We start from the raw sequence: 22,836 nt of genomic DNA on the forward strand, positions 1-22,836 counted from the left end.
CAGCACATCTGGTTCCAGAGTTGGGCGCACCCTGCTCAAGTCAAAAGACCTGCCCTTGAAACAAAGGCACCTGTTTGCTGAATCAGGTTATCCTCTTAGGCGATCCCAGTCTCTTCCAACTGCATTACTGAATCCAGTGAAAGTAGTTTCCTCAGTAAATGTCCGGCTGTCTCCAGGAAAAGAGACTTTGTGCAGCCCTCCTTCCTTCACCTATAAGTACACACCTGAGGAGGAAGAGGAGGACCTGATGACTGAGGACAAGCAATTGGTGAACAAAATGAAAGACAATCCACCTCCATGTAAATCCACATTTCATGTTGCCCCTTCATCCATGAAAACGGAAACTACCCGAAGTGGGCTGACCGGGTTGGTGGATGAATCTAGTCACAGTAGACTACAGAGTTGCCCATTGCACATACCTGCACACATGTCTCAGTCAACATGTTCTCTCCACTCTTTTCATTCTGATTGGCAAGACAGGCCTCTATGTGAACATATGAGAACACTTAGCACACACAGTGTCCCAAGTATCTCGGGATCTTCTTGCAGTGCATTAGCTTCTCCTTTTGGTTGCCCTTATTCTCCAAGGCATGCTGGATACTCTTCTCGGCCGCATGCCATTAATCCACCCTCTACTGTTGAAATGCAGCTACGCCGAGTCTTGCATGATATCAGAAACTCTCTCCAGAATTTGTCTCAGGTAAGAGGAAACCAAATTCAGAGCTGTGGGGGAACAAAGAGATTTTTGTTGCAGCCAATGTGAAATGTTAATCCAGTCTTAAATGTGCCCATAATGTAGCTTGTGTTGTTGAGTAAAGTGTGTTTTTAGGATAAGATAAACAAAAAATATGACATTTTGTGCAAGTTAATTTGTTGTTAATCATGAGCTTTGATATAGAAAGTAGCATCTCTCCACCCACCCTTTGATTTTTGCCTTTACCAGCTTACCTCAAGAAACTTGACCCTGTGCTGATTGTACTTTCTAGATTTCGATATGTTCTTGGGGAGGGAAGTCTGAAAACTGTGCTTGTCCATCTTCAATTTGCTCAGCTTATTGCTATTGATTTCTGAAGCAGCCTGTCCTTACCTTCATGGATCTCTGTAACTCCCTTCTTGCCTTCAGTTTAACCATCTTTTTATTTAGTTATTTTTGTTCCCTACCCCTCAGCTCTGTTAACAATACCAGCTTCAGTGACTCCATTAGTCCATGTCCCTTCCGCACACATCTCTACACTTTTTTTCATGCTGCCCTTGTGTCTGCACTGTTACCTTCATTAGCTGACCCAGAAAACCCATTATTTTCTTATTTTTTTTCCCCTGTGGAGACCTTCTGCCAGAACACATTGCATAGAAGATGCCCAGCAACCTCCATGCTGTACCCAGAATCACTGCTGTGGCCACACCTTTCCCACTTGCTTCTGTTCCTCATGTGCCAACTCCTGGAGCAGAAGCAATGTAGTAGCTTCAAAGCTGAGCTGAGCATGTGTTGAGCATGTGTCAGCGAGCTTGCCTGAGACCAAGCCTACAAGCAGTGAGGGGTTTGTGTTCATGGACACTTTAAGGTGACTACATTGCCTCCTTCTCAGAAGTTGGCACATGGTGAGTAGGAGTATACAAGCAGAGTGTTTTTCAGGGTGGCATTTGGGGCATAGCACGGTGGAAGTGTATGTGTGGCCTGAGACAATGACCTTGTTAACATTTTAAAACCCACTATTTATTAAGTGTTGTGTTTTATCTCTTGCTCTTTAGTAACCTGATCTTATCTAAATCCTTCCTCTGCCACCATCTCTGTCTTGCCATCCTTTTAAATGGGTAATTTCATATTGTTGAATTTAAGCCCTAGTTATGCAAGCTGCTTTCAAGTAGGCACAGGGTCCTGTATGTGCACATACAGAGCGGTTGCAAGATCAGCTTGTTGGAAACCTAGCTCCCTAATGTGGAGGACCCTTATGCCTATGTGAAACCCTAGTGATTTTACTAAGTTTACCCAGGGACAGGAATCCACCTCCATATGTCATGTTGCAGGACTTGTACCTCGATCGGATAGGGATGCTGATTTGTCTGTTCATAGGAGATGACTAGGATTTATGTGGGTACCAGTGGAAATAATGATCCTTTCCTGGTATCCCATTCCTTGAATTGTTGCTTGTCAAACTTTACAGATCAGTTCTGCAAATACTTTTGGGTATTTGGGCATGTCTACGTAGCACAATGTGGTGCTGTGTAGTACAGAGGTATCTCAGCTAGATCTGAATGAGCTGGGTTGGATTCCAGATGCAGGTTAGCTACATTGGTGTGGGGCTCTACCCAGGATCTCAGACTGTTCAGTGAGTTCGGTATTTCTAATCCCACTGAAGTGGGCAGGGTAAACATCCTTTGAAGTCCAGAGGAGAGGACTGTTCAGAATTGTAGGCATTTTGCCTAGGAGTGAATGTTAGCAAAACTAACTTTCTTACATTGAGGAAGTTTAGGGATACTGCTCACTGGAATTCCTCTGTAATATAGACAACGCTCTGATGGTGTATAATAAACTAACTACATGAACTTAACTTGCTGAAGAGACAGCTTCTGCAGGCTGTATGATACTGGTGTGAATACAAGTCATCTGATAGAAATGAGTACTAATCAGAATTTAGTTATAAAATATCCTAGTGTAAACAGGGCAGCTATCCTGCAGCAAGCATAACTCAGCTAAGCCTGTTTTTCCACTTATTAGCCATTCTTAAATGTTTCTGTGAAGGGCTTCTCTTTGTCCTATGTGCTTTTACCTGCTATTTTTATTCTTCAGTTGACATTATTCTTTGTTATATCATGGTCACTTGTTCTAGAAACAACTGATGTGTTCCAAACACAAGATCGGTGTGTTTAGAGGAGTAATGCAAATGAGCAGAAGGGGAAAAATGAGAGAAAAAATAACTTTAAAATTATTGTACTTAAACTAAGTTCCTCTTGAAATGAAATGTATTCAGAGTTTCCATGACATGTCATTGGTTCCTTGAACTCTTTTGAAATTACATGGACAAACCATGTTTTACTTATGTTTTAAAGGAATAAAATTTTCTCCCATCTCTGCAGTTTGTAGTTGTGGCATGTAGGAACATATAATACTTCCTGTATATAGTGCTTTGTCCCTTGATGCAGCATACAAAAAGAAATTCCTCAGGAATCTTGTTTTCTGTCTATTAGAGCAAGATCTTTTGATGCAGGCATTATAATGACATAGAGGGAAATTTGAACAAAGATCAATTTCAGCATGATACAGAAACTGTGTACCAGTTTTGCTCTTTTAAAATGAGGCTGCAAAGCAGATTTACAGGTTGCTGTTGCTTGTATTTTAATATTACATTAGTAGGGCAACCGAAACTGCTACGTTTTCAAAGACATTATGCAAGTGGGTGAATCGAAACAACCTTTCGTCATGTATCCTGTATCACAACAACTTCTAAATGTTGTGGGGGGTTTTTTTGGTTTGTTTTATTTTGTACTTATGTCTCAACTTCTGATTCAATGCTTTTATATTACAGAGCCTTGATTGTGCAACGAAGCATGTTTTAGTTATAGTTTGGCATTATTTTATTGTGCTGAGGTCCCTCTTCACACCAGAAGAGCCCCTTGTCCTGGTAGCAGAGTACATTTTGTCAGAAAGGAAGCATTTGCCTGTTGCTGCAAGGTTTAGTTTACTTCTCAGTGCAGCTTCCCTTCTGCATTAGGGTTTTGAGCTGCTGCTTGTCACTGTGGCATCTTGAGAGGGCTGATTTATTAACATGGTCCTACTGGCATTTTCATTTCAAATACTTTCCCTTTTCCTAGTACCCTGCAATGAGAGGTCACGATCTTGCTGCTGCCACCTCTTACAGTACTCAGAGATCATCTATTCTACCTCTTTATGAAGTAAGTATTATTTATACTTATATATATTTATAAACACCAAGTAACAATTTAGTAATGCCCTAAATGTGCTGTTTACCCTATAACCAGGCCCTGTTCTGAACAGCCAACTTCAAAAAAAAAAAAAAAAAAGTATGAATAGTTTCCCATCAGCAATGTTGGGAATTGTATCTTCATGTGAATTTTTGCAGGATAACACCCTGAATATTAATCACAAATCTCTTAATGATTCTTCACTGGTTGCCGCCTTGAGTCCCAATTTCTGCTCCCATCATGCTGCCATTGGGATGTGACTTTGTGGAAGTCAGTGAAGCTCTGCAAGTGCCTGTGTAGGAGCACTTCTGCTGTAGGGCCTACACATTTACCTGTGCATTTAACACTTTCTTGTCAATATCTCTTTAGAATACTTTCCAGGAACTACAGGTAGTGAGACGCAGTCTGAACTTGTTTAGAACTCAAATGATGGATTTGGAATTGACTATGTTACGTCAGCAAACAACAGTATATCAGCACATGACTGAAGAAGAAAGGTAAAATAATTGTGACTGTTGATGTTTAGAGAAAGAGAATACTGTATTATGTAAATACAAGACAAGGTTCTACCTTCCCCGTCCCCACCCCCCCATCAGTGGTAGGGAGGGGGAAGCTCTTTGTCTTACAAGAAAATGTTATGAAATCCATTGTCTGTCATTAAACTGTTGCCAAAAGCAGCATGTGCTCAGTAATGAAAACCAACTATGAAGTTGAGAAAACACAGCCAATACTCAGCATGACTATAAAGCACATAGTCCATATTGGGCAAACAAACTGATGGGAGTGTGTGTGTGTGTCCCTTAAAAAGCAAAAAACAAAACAAAAAAACAGGCAGGTGTTTCCTCTGCAGGGCCCTGGCCCTGGCCCTGGCCCTTCAAGTTGACACCAGGAGGGCCAGATCCAGCCTTGACACCTCCCTTTCCCCCCATCTTGGTGCCAAAAAGGCCAAGTTGCTGATGGGAACCTACCACAAGAATAGGTTAGTGCAGCCCATCTGGATAAGATGTATTGTAGTGCGAAGTGTGCTTAGTCCCCTTCAGAGCTGACTCTCTTTTTAAAGTCATGGTGAACCACTGTATTGAATTTAGACTTCCTCTTCACAACCACATCTGAGTAGTAGTACACATTTCTAGTGATTCCTGTTTCTTTACCAGTCTTAAATGTCTAGTAAACACCATTAAGTGGGGCCCTAAAACTGTGCACCCAGAATCCCTCTATCACTCATTTCTCAGCCTGTTGCATATAACAGGGTGTGGCCCCACCCTTCATGAGGCAGAACCAGACCAGGTTTCTAGATGAAATAAATTACTACAAGCATGTTTATTTCAGTCATTGTTTTCAGATTTGCCTCTTGCTTCCATGTGTGCTGGGAGAGGAGGGTATGACAGTAAGGAAGGAGCTGCAGGGGGAAGAAGTTGGGGTGGGGGGCGAGGGCAAAGGGGCCACTTGACCCCCCCTCTCCTCCCCCAAGATTTATTTCCCTGCTGTAACAGTGGATGGGGGACAAATTCAAGGCAAACCTCCAATAATTAGATTGTGTTCCTGGAAAACTTAAAACATATTGATACATTTTCCATGTATAGAATCTAATTATTGGGGGATCATCTTATATTCAGGGCCATCTTATATTTGGGTAAATATGGTACTTCCTTATTTGCTGCTGTAAAAATTATAAGGGGATGCTCCTTCTTCCACTCAAGTCAAAGGCAAAACACCCATTGACCTCAGTACGAGTAAGCCGAGGCCTGAACTTTTATCAAACTATCTACTGTCTTCCCACCCCAATTCGGTGATACTTTTCTCCTTATGGCGTTCTGGTCATCCATCTTTTCCTCCAGGCAGCAAAACTGTTGCCATGAACATTTTTATAGTTGTGGGTTTTAACAATTTTTTTTTGTCAGAGGCCACTTGCAAATTTCTTTTTCTCTTATATTAAATATTTCTATCTCAGATCTCTTTGTTATTTATAAATTTATATAAAACATTGCAAAGCATTCAGATGCTGCTTGAACCCACAGCTGCCACTAATAGTTTAAAACACTCAGTAATCTGCCTGTATTGTTGTTGCCACCAGTGCTGTGAAGAATCATGCAGAAGAAAAACACTTAGATTGTTTATTGCCATTGATTTTGTTATTGCTGATTGAACAAAAACAACATGAATAACATAACAGTAAATATAGATGTGTCTAAACTCCAAATGCTTGAATATATTGAATATAATTGGAAACTCATTGGAAGATTTTCCTTGTTTGGCACTGGATGTTAGTTTTCCCATTGAAGTGATAGGTTTTTCTCTCAAAACAGAACTCCATTTTTCTGAAGTGATGAGAATCCTTTGTTCCCTTTTCCTTCACTACTGCTCAGGATGCAGGAGGTTTCCTGTGAAAGAGAAGCAAGCAGCACCTTCCGTGCCAACTGCTTCTAACTCGCAGAGCTTCAGAGGATGTGATGGACTATGCCTTTCTGCTAACAGAATGTTGTTTCTTTTGTAATTCACTTGCCTTTAGATATGAAGCTGATCAACTCCAGAGTTTAAGAAAATCTGTCCGCATGGAGCTGCAGGAGCTAGAAACACAGTTAGAGGAACGTCTGCTTGCTCTGGAGGAACAGCTTAGAACTTTACACATGTCTTCGCCTTACCGATCTCAGACACTCATGGTGTGTGTTGTTTTGGAAGTTACTATATTTATGATATCTCTTATCAGCATATTTCTTGAATTACGTGCTAAAGTAAACCTAATGTTGTATCTGTTATGTAGATGCCAACTTTTAAATTAAGACTCCAATTAAAGATCTTCCAAACATTCTTATTGATGTGTTTGGACTGTGATCTGTAGAATTTGGGTGACAAGTCTTCTGTAGATCAGGAGTGACATTTTGTTGTTTTTGTTGGTCGTTCAACTACATGTGATTCCAGGATTTTTCTCAGGATTTTAGCTCAGATGTCAGAGCTCTATACCTCTTCCAGTATTTTCTTCCTTTTTTAAAATCTTTTTATTCCCACCCAAGGAGTCTACCAAGATTCCAAAACAATGACTATGAATTATCACTGCAACCCCAGGCTATAATGTTATTCTGTCTGGAGTTCCTCCTCTGCTCTTTTTACTAGTCAAAGGAGGTAGCTGTAGAGAGAACCCAAGGTGTTTCTGTCTGAAAGAGCTAGGTTGTGCTGCCTCCACAGTGCTTACGCATCCCATGTGCAAATGATTGGACATCTTTCTGTCTTTGCTATTGCCATCCTTCAAGTTTCTTTCACTTTCTGTGTCTGTGATGCTTCTTTTATTGCTTCTCTTCTTGCACCATACTGTAAATTGTGTGGGCCTGAGATTAAAAAAAATAAGGAAATTGTGGAAGTTCTAGGAAGCATAAAAAGGTATGTATTCGTAGGGTAGAACAGAGGTACCAACCCCCTGCCTGCAGGCCAGATCTGGTTCCTCACACCATGTCATTCATTCAGTGGGGCTCCCTACATTACCATGGGAAGCCCTGTGTGCCATAGCCCTATGCACTAGGTCTGGCCCATGGGGTCGAATCCCAGTGTGCAGAGTGGCATGGGGTCCAATCTTGGAGCATGGGGCCAAAACATTGAACCTGGCTAGCGTAGAAGAAAGATTGGTCATGCTGTTCTATTTTTCCAGAATATCACATGCAGCAGCATATTGTTTGTAAGGCCACATACAGGTGTTACATTTCTAGCAGAAGAATTGCTGATCTCTTGGTAGAAATTACAAGTATAACAAGTGTTCATTCAATTTCTCCAAGGAGGAATCATACCCCTCTGGGAGAATGATCTCCAGGGTGTGACCCTGGAAGATCCCCATAGCAAGAGAAACTCGTAATTTAAGTGTCTGCTGCAGGTCGATCTCAAGACAAGTAAAGTAGCACAGATTAGAATCTCCTAGTTGTTGTCAGTTTTTGCTCTGTGCTGGTCAGTGATCTTGCAGAAGCTTGTGTCCAAGCACAGCAGAGACACCTGCCAAATCACCCTCTTCTGGATTGCCAGGGAAAAAAATTTGAACAGCAAGAACAAGAAAATATGGAATTACTGTGATCCCAAGCCAGACTAAAAATACTTGGAGCTTTATAAATATCTTTTTATTTTTAAATCCATTCATAGAAAGGAGCCAGCTTTTAAAATGACTAAAATAAACTTCTCTGGCCAGTTTTGTTTACTTTCTGACTTCTATGGCTTTACTTCTTCAGAAAGTTGCTACACACTATATTATGCATTGACATTTGATAGTTTTAAAGACCCCCTGTGCACTAACTCCACTTAATATTTCAGGGTATGTATGGCAGCAGGAGCACTGATAATCTTTCATGCCCTTCTCCACTGAATGTAATTGAACCAGTAAGTAATTTTATTTAAACACTATTAAAAATAGGATAATCAAAGGCTTTCTTAATGGAAACTGGTTAGATTTGATATTTGTTAGAGGCCGGATCCTACAAGCACCTGCTCATATGCTATTGAAAACAGTGGCACTGCTCACAGGAACAAAGGTTGCATGCACAAATGTTTTCAGTCTCTCTCCCATGATTTGGGAGAGATGTGTGGAGGTAAAGTCTTGTTTAGGAGCAGCTATTGGCATGTGATGAGTTTGCTGTGGTAGTTCTCTTTTTTTCTATTTTGGTTAGTTCTTTTTGGTAAATATTAAGCCAGGAGCCTTGGATAAACACCTCTTTTGTTTAATTTAGATGAAAGCCAACAGAAATATTATCGAGTGGCTAAAAAGAGTAGTTCAGAGGTTGCAAAAGCTTAGGTATCCCTATTTACCAAGCAAGGTGGAACAAATCAAGACTTCTAATTTTTCAACAGCTTTGACTAGGTACACCTGGTGGCTAGGGACATGGCAGTCATTTCTGTTTAATGTGATTTAAAACCTTTTCTTTATGCTTTTTTGCTGAAGTCACTAAGGGAAAGCATGATTATAAAATATTTATAAAAATACAGTAAATACAATATGTATGGCGTGTGTAATCGTGAAGATTAATACCATATGTTTGATTTTTTTTTTTTTAAATGAGTATGTATAAAGTGTGTCTATCTGTATACCTGTATTCATGTATATATGCGCATACATACAAATATATCTTTATAAACTAATATGAGTGTGTGTGTGTGTGTGTGTGTGTGTGTGATGGAATGAGTGACTAGGTAACTAATAAGAAATGTTGCTTTTATAGATGCAGGCTTTATTTGGTTCTGAAGAACAGTGTAATTGCCTGTGCCTGTGAAGGCCTCAGACAAATCACTAGTGACCTCTGATTTTTAATGTTTTTCTATAGCAATTATAGAAAATACTAGGAGAAAAAAAAACAACCTTTTCTTCCTTAATCTCTAGGTCTCTGAACTTATTCGAGAACAGACGTTTTTGAAGTCAGAATTGGGATTAGGACTGGGAGATCTTGGATTGGAAACTCTTCCAGCAGAAGGATCAGAATCAGTACTCTCTCATGGAAACTCGGATTCTTCTTCCGTTTGCTCCAGCCATACAGGCGGGAAAGCTGGTGGAAACTTATCTGAAATAACTGGAAAGTCCAAGATGCAAAGCAAGAGGGTATACCGAGCATCTGTTGCCTTAACACCAACCCCACCAGCAAGACCAGGCAGCATGCAGCAAGCTGAATGCTCTGAAGAATATGCAGATTCCAGATCAGAGGCAGAACAAAAACTTGAAAAAGTTTCTCTTGCACCTTCAGTTGATGAAATTCATAGAAGTGTGGAGAATGAGGAGCTACAGCAGGTTATACGGGAGGTAAGGAAAAATGTGGTGTCCACTTGGGGTAGGCTTTATTGAAACATTGGTCGGTTGAAGTTTTTAGTTGTACTGCATGCAACTCTGACTACTCTCCTCTTCTCCTAGTTTAACCTTAAAAAAGAAAAAAGAGCCTGAGATCAGAGTTCTCAGCAACAGGCTGTTCTCACCACAGGGCGTAGCCAGAATTGTATATTACATTTGCATTACCTCCTACCTAGATGAAAACAGTTGCTGCATTAATGAGTAGTTGGTTAACATTATGGGCATGGGTAAGGAGGTATTTGCTCTTTACTAAAATCACAATAGAATCTGTTTCTCTCTAAAGCATATCTTGCTTTAAAAGCTAGTTTAGTTTCATCTACCTGTAGAAGGGGTTATAGCAATCCCAGAGATACTGCTTCTCTGCCACCTTTTTTCACCCTTTATTGGCAAATAACCAATAAAATCCAGAGCATAAAGCACCTCTTCACTTCCCTCTACCCAGTCTAGCAATATAAATAGGGTTGAAGTCCGATCCCAGGCTCCCCCCCCACCTTTTCTGCATTGGTCAAATGGGGAATATTTATTGCCCGTCATCATGGCTTTGTTGTAAAGGATATTTAGGTAATAGCTGCGCAGTGCTTGGAAGTTGTAAAGGGATATTAACATTGCCAAGGAGTGTCCTGCTCTTCCTCAGTCTTTCATGAAACAGAGAGGTTTTCTTCATGCTCTGGAAGAAAAACTAAGCAATAAAAATGAAATTAAAAAAAGAAGTTATCAAACACTAAGAATATTTCCGGGCTGTTAAATGTAAAAGGCTTGGAATATGCATGCATGTTAAATAAAAGAAGAATGGTAGTGAAAATGATACATGTTCCTTAGTGCACAATCTGTAGAATGAGAAGAGGTGGTTGGAATTCACTTTGTTTAGTTTTAGGCAGGAACTGCATAAATAGCCAAGGATAAAACTGCAAGTTCCAGCAACCAATGTTAAAGGTGAGGGAGCTGCTATTATTAAGACTGGATGCATTTAACTTGGCGCGCAGATTTTTCGGTGAGGTCAAACAAGATCAGCTTGCATTACACTTAACTGATGTTGAACTGTGCTTGATGCCACGAGTAGCCTCTACTGAAGTCACTGGGACTCTTTGTGGAGTATGGTGTTATCAAGTGTGGGTAAGAGTATCCCAGTCTGGTTGTCAGTGAGGCACACCTAGAATGATTACATCAACATTACTGTAATTCACTTTAAGACTCTGACACTTTCTAGCAGTTACTGATTGTACAATGGGATCTGGTATGCCATATTTTACTCCTCTGCTTAAGATGGGCAGAAACTATACACAGTAAAAGAAATCTTGTATTCTCTTATTCTCAGATTTAATTTCTTCCTGATCCTTTTTAGATAGCACTTTTCTACATGTACCGGTTACTGAGGCCAGTAGATAATTTGCACAGAACAGGTTTCTTTTGCAACTTGCTTGTCCTTCTGCATTGATCCTTCAGTGATGCCACACTGTTACATTTGTGGCATCTCCATTTTTTTAAGCCACAGAATGTAATGTCAGATGTGGGATTATGATTTCACTACAGGATGTTGCCGAAAGAGAAGCTGAGAGAGGAAGGAGAAAGCTATCGTTCAAACAGTTTGTAACAGTAGCAGAGAAAATAAAGAAAACTGGAGTCAAAGCACATTGCTGTTGTAGTGGATGTTCTTTCCAAGTTTATCCCAGTGTGAAAGTCCCTCATTAACTTTATTAGTTGATATCAGATACAGGAGGTGTGCATTTTGCAGAGAGAAATGGGACATTTGGCTGTGTTTCTGAGTACTCCGTACAGCTAAATAGTTCTGTACTGAATTGCATTTAATTCAGAACCTGGGATTTAAATATGCTTCATTGATAGTTGATCTGGATTTACTCTGCAGATGATGTCTGAAGGCTGCCATTCAGTATAATCTTATTGGCATCCAGCTGAGGAGAGAGTAGGCCCTGAATAGTAGCTGCTTTGTAAGTCAGCATTAAGGTAGACTGGCATCGAGATGTATGTATAGATGTTTTTGCAGTGTCTGACCTTATTACTGGATAAATGTATGCAAATCTTTATATTTTAATAGACTGAAATCTACACCAAATCAAAAAGTGTCTCCCTTGTATAACTACATTACTAGTAATGACATTGTTAGGATTGTTTTGTTGCAGGAAAGAAATGCATTAATGTGCATTCTTGATGTCTGCCTTCACAAATGTTAAATCCACTGTTTGTTCAGTAATTCCTCCCCTTTTGTATAGGCATGTGATTGCCTAATGGAGGCAAAAAAGAGTAGGCAGTGTTTCAGAACATGCTTGGGTGGATTGTAATGTATGAGTTTTTATCTGTATCTATGTACTGCTTAAAAAAACAGAAAAAAACAAAATCTGCTAACTTGCAGAATAAATGAATTCGTTCCCACAGAGGAGCATGCAAAAATGTTAAATGTCAAGATACTGAACACTGGCCATCTTGTTTTGTTTGAAAATACAATCTGGACTCCATTGAACTATCACATACAATACTTTATTTTTGACTCTGTCACAGCATTGCAAGGAATGTAGCATATCCTTTATTTGATTTAACAGAAACAGTAGTTTTTTAAAAAGTTGTACATAAGGAGACAATGATTGCTTAAGTGAGCCTGAAGCTGATTAGAAGAACAGTTTCATCTGATTTTTCTTTGAGCATCCTATTTAAATGAATGAAATGCAAGTGCATTTCATGGGGTCAGAGGAATGACTAATTATCTTTGATATGTATCTTTTTGTGTGTGTTCCTATAAGTTTATGTAAGGTTTTGTTGTACTTCTGTCCCACTAGACTGAAGAAAACCATATCCATCACTACAGTTGAACCTAGACAGCTAACTGATCTAGCATGGAGATTAAATGATTCAGCCCAACAGGATTTTCTTCCAGGTTAGCATTAAAGGGCAGTAGGAGCAAGCCTCCATGTTCTACATGTTCTTTGGCCTATTGGAGGACTTCAGTGCCCAGGCTGTCTATCTGGCACTTCCTTACCATGAAGAAATGTATAGGTAGCTGTATGGTACGATTGAAGCAGGGTAGGTGGTAGACGTTTGGGATGCTGGTTAATGATATTTATAAATAATATTGCTGTTAAAACAAGACTGGCACAATGCTTAGAGAATTGTTATATTCCATCCATTGAGCAAATGTAATTCTGGGTTTTAAACCTAAGGGTGAAGTAGGCTTCAACTTCCTTTTTATTCATTTCTTGTTTGTTGATTGGCAGAGCACTGTGGCCTATACAGAATAGGAGGGGTGTATACCTTGCCTTGAGAAGTTCATAATCAGAAAGACAAACATTTGGCAGTTATCATGAGACATGAAAAGTGGCTTAATCGCCATGGGAACAATACATCTTGCGTGCATTCAGGAATTACCATGATCAGTTGTAAGAATCTGATAGAGGGCTGAGCGTGGAAAAAAAGAGAAGAGGAGTAGAAGGTGTGAAGGAGAAATACTGAGATAGAGTAAACAATAGACAAAGGTGGTGTTCTTCAAAGCCTTAGAGATGAGGACCCAGGACTGAATCCCAGAAGGGAGTAAAGTAGAATTCACAGCCCTTATTCATGTGCCTGGACAGAGGGCTGTCTCTTTGATCATGCCCCATCTTGTCCATGTACCTTACTATGGACTGAGGCAGGGAGGTACCTTGGTCCATTGGGATTCACAAGTTAGATTCCTTTCCTGAAGTTAGCAGAGCCCCATCTCAGACACTGAGCAGAATGTCAGTCTTGTGGTGCTTGCACCCCTGTTGTACAATATTCTGCCTCTCTCGCCTCCCAGGAGAAAGTCCTGACTCCCACACTATAGGACATTCTGGGGACAGGGCACTCCTCATGCTTCCTGTAGAATTTGTTCCACTTGATATCAAGTAAAGGTTTACTGAGCCAGACAGAGCATATGAGAGTGTGATTCTCTAGCCCAGGGCTGTCGTCTTTCTGAGTTGCTAGTTGCTGCCTTATGTCATACAGGGTGCAGATCCCCCCGACCATATACTACATGGGCCTCCCTCTGTCACATTCCTACAACTGACCAAGGTAATTCCTGAATGGATGCAAGATGTATTGTTCCCATGGTGACTCAGTGATTTTTTTTCATCTCATGATAATTGCCAAATATTTGTCTTTGTGATTATGAACCTCTCATGGCAAGGTACAAACCCCTCCTATTCTGTATGAGTACAGGATCTGAGAGATCCCAGCTGCAGCAGTAGCAGGAGCATTGTGGGGTGTAGTGCCCATGCATGAGTCTGCAAGCTTCAAGTTAACTGCTTAGGCCAGATGTGGCTCATGGATAGCCCTGCACTAGCCTGTTAGGGCATACACTGTGGATGGGGGAGGCCGAGGTCTGTGCATGCTTCAAGGGCCACTTGCATACCTCTAATGTAACAGTCAGCGCCTAAGCTCTTTAGTGCCTCTGCCCATGTTTGTACTTACTGCCTTTCTGCCAAGGCCAAGATTATTGCCGAGAAACAAGTCCCGCCTATTCAGTCTCTGTGTGTACCCAATCCGGAAAGTTAGGCAAAGTGGCTTAGAGGGGCGCAGTGGCTTAGAGGGAGTGCGCATGCTTAGGAGTGTGCACACACTAATACCTTTTTTAAGCTGTATATATATCTCAAGTGTAGCCATGCTTCTGTGGCTTAGTTCCCCCACTTCCAAAATGCCCCTAGTGTTTCCCTTCCTTACAAGATGCATACATTTTTTATTGTGAGGCACTCTGATACTGAGAGGCACTCTGATACTAAGAGAAATCGAAATAAGTCATGTGATGAGAGAGAATGAAGACAAGGAGAGAAATAGGGGAACTGGGTACTAAGAGAAAGGGAGCATGTCCTAGGGTCAGTGACTGGAACAAATGTAGAGGAACAGGATGAACATCCCTTTTGTGTTAGGCAAGTCAGATACCTACTTGAGCAATAAACACAAAATACTTCTGAGAAATGTTTCTGTGTTTATTTTTATATGCTTTAAGGACACACTCAGGAGTAGTGCAGGAAACTGCTGACATTCAGGAAAGCAGGGTGATTTTCAGTTTTAGAATGCTGTTGTGGTAGTAATAATGCTGTGTATCATATAATGCCTTCCAGCTGAGGAATCTCAAAATACTTTATGAGCATTAACAAACTCAACCCTGGGGTGGGGGAGACTTGCTGTAATCCCAGTGGGGAAGCCAAGACACAGGGAGCTAAAGTGGTTTGCCAAGGTCATGTAGATGGTCTGTGGCGGACCTGAGAATAGGACACAAGTCTCCTGACTCCCAGTCTGTTCCTTACCAAGGGACCATCAGTCTTCTTTGGTCATTAGCAAAGCTAATTTGGGAAGGCTTTATCAGATCATTTTGGAAAGCAGAATTTATTTTCATCTACCCTGTTAGAGAGAGGGCATAGCTTATATATTTTGATTTCATAGATATTAGGGCTGGAAGGGACCTTGGAAGATCATCAAGTCCAGCCCTCTCCCCAGGGGCAGGAAGTCAGTTGGGGTCAAAGGATCCCAGCAAGATAAACGTCCAAATGTCTCTTAAGAGTCCAGAGTAGGTGCTTGCACCACCTCTGGTAGCAGTATGTTCCAGGTCTTGGGGGCTGAGACGGTAAAGAAGTTTTTCCTTACGCCCAGCCTGAAATGGTTTTGGAGGAGTTTATAACTCTTCGACCTTGTAATCCCTTGGGGCACTCTGGTGAACAGACGTTCCCCCAGATCCTGATGTACACCTTTTATAGGCTTATAGGCAGCCACCAGGTCCCCCCTGCGCCTGCGCTTTTCCAGGCTGAAAAGCCCCATTGCTCTCAGCCTCTTATCATAAGGCCTGTTATCCTGCCCACTAATCATGCGCGTGGCTCTCCTCTGGACTCTCTCAAGCTTCTCCACATCCTTTTTAATTGGTGGAGCCCAGAATTGGATGCAGTACTCCAGCTGCGGCCTCACCAAGGCTGAGTACAAGGGGAAAATGACATCCTGGGATTTGGTAGAGAAGCATCTATGGATGCAAGCCAGAGTTTTGCTCACTTTACCAGCTGCAGCATCACATTGGTGGCTCACATTCATCTTGTGGTCAATCATGACCTCCGAGTCCCTTTCGGCTGTGGTGCTAGCAAGCATAGCTCTGACGAGTCTATAAGCATGCTGTGGGTTTTTCTTCCCAAGGTGGAGTACCTTGCATTTTTCAGCGTTGAACGCCATCAGGTTTTCATCCATCCATTTTATGAGCCTGTCAAGGTCAGCCTGGATCACCATCCTGTCCTTGGGTGAGGATGCTTTACCCCAAAGTTTGGTGTCAGTGGCGAACTTGGCCAGTCCATGTCTGACACCAATGTCCACATCATTAATGAAGATGTTAAAGAGTATAAGCCCAAGGACGGAACCTTGGGGACCCCACTGGTCACAGCACACCACAATGATTGACTTCTGTCAACTACCACTCTCTGAGTCCGACCTTGGAGCCAATTCCCCAGCCAGTGGACTGTGACGTAGCCAAGGCCGCAGTTGGCCAGTTTTTCTGAGATGGTCATGGGATACCAGATCAAAAGTTTTTTAAACATCAAGATATATGACATCAATCTCTTCTCCCTTGTCCTGGTGATAGGTCATAGAAGGAGATGAGATTAGTCAGGCAAGATCTACCAGCTACAAACCCATGCTGGCTATCCCTCAGGATGTTGTCGTCGGCCAGTTGGTCAAGAATGGTCTCTTTGATAATTTTTTCCAAGATCTTCTCCGGGATAGAGGTTGGGCTGATGGGCCTGTAGTTCCCTGGGTCTACTTTCCTCCCTTTCTTGAAGATAGGCACCACATTGGCCTTCTTCCAATCTTCTGGCACTTCACCTGGGCGCCAGGAGTTCTCAAAGATCCATGCCAGTGGCTGAGTTATGATGCTTGCCAGCTCCTTAAGTACCCTGCGGTGTAAACTGTCTGGGCTGGCTGACTTACAGGTGTCCAGCCTTTCAAGGTGTTCCTCCACATGGTCAACATTGATGAAGGGTAACGATTCTCTCTCGCCCTGGCCTTCCCATACCGTATTGAGCAGGGCCATCCCTTGGGGCTGATGAAAAACCGATGCAAAATACCCATTAAGCAGATGGCTTTTTCCTGGGCATCAGTTGTCCCATATGGTTTAGCAGGGGTCCAATGTTGCCCTTGCTTTTCCTCTGGCTCCCCCACACATATCTAAAAAAAGACTTTTTATTATCTTTGATACATGTAGCCAGTTGGAGTTCAGGCACAGCCTTGGCTTTCCTGGTTCACTCCCTACAGGTCTGGACCAGTGCAGATCCTTTGAGGTGGATCTAGTCTTCCATCCTTTATAGGTCTTCCTTGTTAGACTCAGGATGTCCACTAGTTCCCTGCAGAGCCAAGGGGGCTGCTGTGCCCTTTTGCCGCCTTTCCTCCAAGACAGGATAGACATTGCTTGTGCTTCCAAGATCTCTCCCTTGAGGAGCAACCACTCATCCTGAACTCCCCTCCCCTTTTGGGTCATGGTCCCTTAGGCCTCACTGACAAGCCTCCTGAGCTTGTCAAAGTCAGCTTTCCTGAAGTTGAGGACTTCTGTATTGCAGACTGACTTGCCAGCTTCATGGCGGCTGGTGAAGGTGATCAGCTCATGGTCGCTGTCTCCCAGCTTCCCTTTGATCGGGAGGTCACTGATTAAGCCATCCCCCATTGTCAGTACCTGGTCAAGCAGCGGTTTGCCTCTCGTCAGTCCATAGACTTCTTGAGTCAGAGCTCATCCATGCACATGAGGAAGCTTTGCGACCGTTCGTATTTGGCTGAGTGCTTTTCCCTTCGAGATGTCTGGGTAGTTGAAGTCTCCCATGACAGTCATGCACTGGGAGCGTACAGCCTCAGCCAATTCCCTGGCAAACTCCTGGGCAAGCTCTTGATCCTGGGTAGGAGGTCTGTAGTAGACTCCCACCATTGTGTCCTCTGTGCCATGTTCATTACGGATTTTAACCCAGAGAGTCTCCGGTCATCTACCCTGGGTGCCAATGTCAGCGTGCAGGGATGTGTAGCTTTTCTTGACATAGGTAGCTACACCCCCGTGCCTTTTGTCCACACGATCTCTCCTGTACAAGGTATAGCTGTCTATACCCATGGCCCAGTCATAGGTGGAGTCCCACCAGGTCTCTGTTTTCCCTATGAAATCGTAGTCATTCTTATTTAGCAGGAGGACCAGTTCCTCCTGTTTGTTCCCCAAGGTCCTGGCATTGGTGTACAGGCACGTAAGTGTCCCACTGGGGGCCCTTGCCTTCCTTGCACATCATTCTGGGGCTGAGGTAGGGGTGGGTTCCCTTGAGTGCCTTAGCCTGCTGGTTTTGCAAAAGTTGCCCAGTGGACTTGCAGTGGCGGTACCCTTCCCCCCCCCCCAATCCCCCGGCAGGTTTCATTTAAAGTCTGGTTGAGCAGGGCAGCCAGTCTGGCTGAGAAGAGCCTCCTCCCCAGCACAGTGAGGTGGAGGCAGTCTCTTCCCAGCAGACCACTGCCTCTCTCACCAAAGAGCGAACTGTGATTGTGGAAGCTGAAGCCTTCACAATGACACACCGCAGTCTTTGGTTGAGTACCTCGATTCTCCTCTGCATCCTCAGCCCATAGCCCAAAACCAGGAGGATTTGGAATGGACTTGGAGACCTAGCTGGTGGAATGAGAGTGCATTATGATAGAAGAACGGTGCCAGTGCATAGGAACTGTCATGTGACCAAGGAAACCTAAAATCCCTCCAGCCCCAGCCAGCATCTTATTGCGCCATCCCTAGCGAGTTTAACAGAATACATATGATTACCTGAAGGGAGAGAGAGAGAGTTAAACCAAAAAGATGGTTATTAAATGAGCAGCTGTCCCAAGTTTGCTTTTTGGTGTTTAGTCCCAGCATTACAAGAAGCTTAACTGTGCCCTTTATTATTCTGTAGTTTGATTAACTAAAATAGTAGAAATGGTATGCATGTGTATGTGTCTGAGGTTTTATGGTTGTCAGTGAAGGTCCTAATGATCCAGGAGCAGTGTTTTTCTCTCTCTCCAGTTAATGACACCCAGAGGTCAGCAAACTATCCCACTGAAAGATATTCGGAAACATTTTAGGTCCTGCGTCTGCTTGACATGGCATAGTAATAAAGTTATGATCTTCTGCCACTAATGGCTCGTGGCTTTAATTATTTCCCAGCATGAACAAGAGATAAATAACTGTTGGTAGACTTGCTGCATCCCTTTGACATGGCTATTTAACCTTCCTGACACACCAGGGGAGGATTTTCCTGTTGGAGGAGTGTGAATAATTGTGAGACACTAACACTGGGCTTTACGTGGTGAAAGAGCCAGAAATACATTCAAATGCTCTTGAGATGTAGGTTTCAACAAATATTACACCCATTTTACTGATCAGGAAAAGACTGTGGAAAGACGCACCCAAAGAGCAGAATTAATTACTGGCAAAGCCATAGTTAGAATTCTCTATCTTCCTAGCATCCAGCCTCACATTTATAAAGATTACATCCACTGCTTGGAAAAGAATACTTATTCAATTCCAGTATAATAACTTATTGTTCACGACACAAAGCAATTTTGCCTCTAAAAATAACCCTTTTTAACCTGAATGAGATGGGTAATGGTACTGACCATGAAATGATTTTAGAATAGTTTTCAAAACCTAGTTTTGATTGTGCTCTCCCCATCCTGGTGCCCCACATCTGTCAAGTTAACACTAGGTAAGGCAAAAGTGATTTGACTCGAGAGATCTCCCATTCTGGCCAATAGATCAATGCATTTTTCTGTCACTCCACCTTTTTCTCATTCTTATTAGTGTAATGCACTGCTTCAGTGCCACCTTTTCTGCTCATTGCTTTCTTCTTCTTTTCTTTATCCTTTAGCCTAGAGTAATCTATTTTCCCCTCTGTTTTTTTCCCATTTGCAATTAGGAGCTTGATAAAATTAAATCACCTTTTTAATTTTTATAGTAATCTGAATTAGAAGATTCTTTGCTTGACATAAATAGTATTCCCATGATAAACTGAAAAGATACAGTAATTGATATATTTTGCTATAAAAAACTGTTTTGCATACTACAAAGTTGGCTTCTATAATTATATCTGAAGTTCTGCATGCATTCAAGTGAATTTTTAATAAATTTGGGAAATAATTAGGTGACACACACCCCTTCCAAAGCATCTTGGTCCATTGTGGGGTAATTTCACTGTATATTAGATGGGATATTTTTCTTACCATTGTTGTTGGTTTGGATGTTGTTAGTTTTTAATCTAAAACTACAAAGTGTAAAAACAAGCAGGTATTAAGTGGGTTAGCAAGATTTAAATTACACTGCAACATCATGATTGCTGAAGTCCTTTATATTTAGGTGGTTTTATTTTGCAAAAGATGCTTTTCTCTTCCATCTGTACAGTGTTCTCCCCCTTGTTTTTAACATTATTGTTCACGTGGCTTTGGAGTTGTGCCTTTTCATAGAATAGGTTGCTGCTATCAAATGCATCTGTGATGCTAGTTGGTTTTGTCTCTCTTCTCCCAGATCAGAAATGTGCATAACTTAATAACTTCAAAACTCTGTTTCATCCTTTTTAGATCAAAGAATCTATTGTTGGTGAAATTAGACGGGAAATAGTAAGTGGACTGTTAGCAGCTGTATCGGCCCCAAGCAGATCTGCCAATACAAAGCAAGATACGTAGCCATGAAATGGATACTACAGGTAATTCTTCTGCATTTTGCTGGAATGGTTAAATAGCCCTCTTGAAGCTTAATGAAGTGGAAAGAAGATTTTTTGTGATGGAAAATGTTTTCTTCCTTTTTAAATGTTAGGTCAGTTTTAACGACTTCCACATTTTAAAATATAAAAGCCTTTAATATAGTCACAAAGGAGTAGTCTTATACTGCTCTTTATCTCAGACATAAATTACATTAGTTGAGGTTTCATCAAAATAAAATAAATGGAAGATATGGATCTAAATCTTCTCTCTAGCTTCAAAAAAGTCAACTATTTTAAAACTGGTGAAGCATCTGATGAAGTGAGATTTTGTTTACAAAAGCCTATGCTCTGTTCATCTCTTGATTTAGTCTGTAAGGTTCATATCTACCCTGCCTTCTGCCTGACTTCAGACTAACACAGCAAAACCTTTCAGCTTTGCCTGTTATATAATGCTTTGTAGACTCTTATGTGCTATCTGTACTAGGTAGCTTGACTTTTACAAGTACTAAGGTTATGAAAATGTGCATAATATTTAGTTTTTAATGCTTTCAAGGGATGCTACAGTGTGTAGCACTTCTTCGAGAAACTTGTACCATTTTTAAATGATGTTCAATGTCTTTGCTTTTGCTTTCTCTCAAAGGTCGGCATGCAACCCAAAAAAGCTGGGGATTTCTGCTCTGGATGATGTATGCTGGTGAAGGTGTCAAGCTATTTACTTGTGCTTCAGGAGACACTAAAGCTGCTGAGTTGGGCTACTGTATACAATGCTTATGTCTACGATGCATACTTTATTACCTTTTCTTGATCCTGTATATAATGACTTAAGGCACTTTGCTTAGCGTGTTACTTTCCATCAACCATCAAGAAAACTATTTCTGTTCGAAAGACCTAATATTTATTTGTATGTCCCTGTTGTAAATGTGTGTAGTTTTATTTCATTGCGTTAGAGGTGTGTCATGAAACTTGAAGACTTCCAGACCTAACCAGTTTATAAATAACATACATCTTCTGCCTAGCTTTTTTTATATGTGTATATATAAAAAAAAACCCAAAACACTGACCTCTATGAGGTATTTACTGTGCAATAACTGATTCACTTTTGAGAGCTTGAAACAACCGATAATTGTTTCCACTGCTGTTACTTAGTGCCACTTCAAAAGAAGAAAAACTCCTGTTGTAAAAATTGCAGTTAATTCTTGGAAATGTTGCTATTAGCAGAGTGGTAGAATGATATGAGGTTACTTAAAACTACTAAAAGTACTTACACTGAAAGCCTTATCTTTGTGCAGTGGACAACTTTAATTTTATTTTGCTTCCTTACAACTCTATTCCCATCTTTCACCCTCTTTGGAAATGTGCCTTACTTTAAACACTGTCCATGTCTGTGTAGACTGCTTCTCTGTTATATCAAGAGAAGTTCTCTCTTCTGTCTTGTATTAAGCAAAATTATAATAAAAATATTTCTATCATTAAAGTAATGGGAATATGCGACTCTCAGTAGATGGATTATGACATTAGCTATTTTATGGAGGAAATTAAAATGAAGTAGCTTTTTCCCCTTTTCCTTCCATCACTGATTATTGTAGCTCAGCCCAGTGAAAATGTATTTGTTCCAGTGGATAAAATCGGAAGCAAATGGGGTTGTTATGTGGTCAATTGGCATGTAATGCATGTGTAGCATCTGACTAGTCTTTGGATTCTCTCTTATGCCTCTGTCATTTTCAGCTATTAAAAATGTTTATATTGTTTCAAAATCTTAATCAATGAATAGTTAAGATATAACAATATTATATGAAAAGCTTTATCTGAAAGATTTATAAATGTGTTAGGAAGACACACATAAGGGCTGATTTCTAAGAAAAGGTGTATATTAATCCAATAAAATATTTATTTTGCCTACACTTTGTCAGTGTGTTTTTGTTTTTGTTCATTTTCTATTCCCCCCCCCCCCACACACACACACACACTGATGCACTGGAATGAATTGTTAATGTAGTCTGAACCAGCGGCATGGCATAACCACAGATTCAAAAGATTGAATGTTGAATTTGCTATAAATGTGAGAGAGATGTGATTATAAATTTGAGGAAATGGTGCCATTTGGGACCAAATAGTCGTAAGAAGTGACATATGCCAAGTGAACTCCCATTGTTCTGAATGAAATCTGTTTGATCCTGAGCTGTTTTCAAAATCTGGCTGTTCTTCTGGATGTGGATCTATAGTCATAGATGTTTACAAGTTGAAATATAAATTGGTATGTATAAATGCTGCTGGAGTACTTGTAAGAATATAAATTACAGTAGGTCTCTGCTGTCCTTTGTATGTGAGGAAATGTTTTAATTATACTTCAAAATTCCACCCCAAAGAATGTCCAGATAAAGCTATAAGCTGCGAAGTTAAATGTAAAAGTACAAGAAAAGAAATGTAGAC

General features: G+C 41.1%; 1 protein-coding gene across 4 annotated transcripts in view; it reads left to right on the top strand.

The window, feature by feature from the left end:
* Positions 1-22,302, top strand: part of SSFA2 (sperm specific antigen 2) — a 62,925-nt gene extending 40,623 nt beyond the window's left edge. For all 4 annotated transcript variants that reach the window (XM_019523047.1, XM_019523046.1, XM_019523048.1 and 1 more), the window contains 8 exons: positions 7-700; positions 3,811-3,891; positions 4,291-4,418; positions 6,431-6,581; positions 8,209-8,274; positions 9,269-9,682; positions 20,285-20,409; positions 21,047-22,302. In XM_019523047.1, the coding sequence (XP_019378592.1) occupies positions 7-700; positions 3,811-3,891; positions 4,291-4,418; positions 6,431-6,581; positions 8,209-8,274; positions 9,269-9,682; positions 20,285-20,389 (1,639 nt within the window). In that variant the 3' untranslated portion in view covers positions 20,390-20,409; positions 21,047-22,302. The remainder of the gene's footprint in view (positions 1-6; positions 701-3,810; positions 3,892-4,290; positions 4,419-6,430; positions 6,582-8,208; positions 8,275-9,268; positions 9,683-20,284; positions 20,410-21,046) is intronic.
* Positions 22,303-22,836: the final 534 nt, after the last annotated feature.

This window comes from Gavialis gangeticus, unplaced genomic scaffold, assembly GCF_001723915.1.
Source record: "Gavialis gangeticus isolate Ggan-Ray unplaced genomic scaffold, GavGan_comp1, whole genome shotgun sequence".
NCBI classification, from domain to species: domain Eukaryota; kingdom Metazoa; phylum Chordata; order Crocodylia; family Gavialidae; genus Gavialis; species Gavialis gangeticus.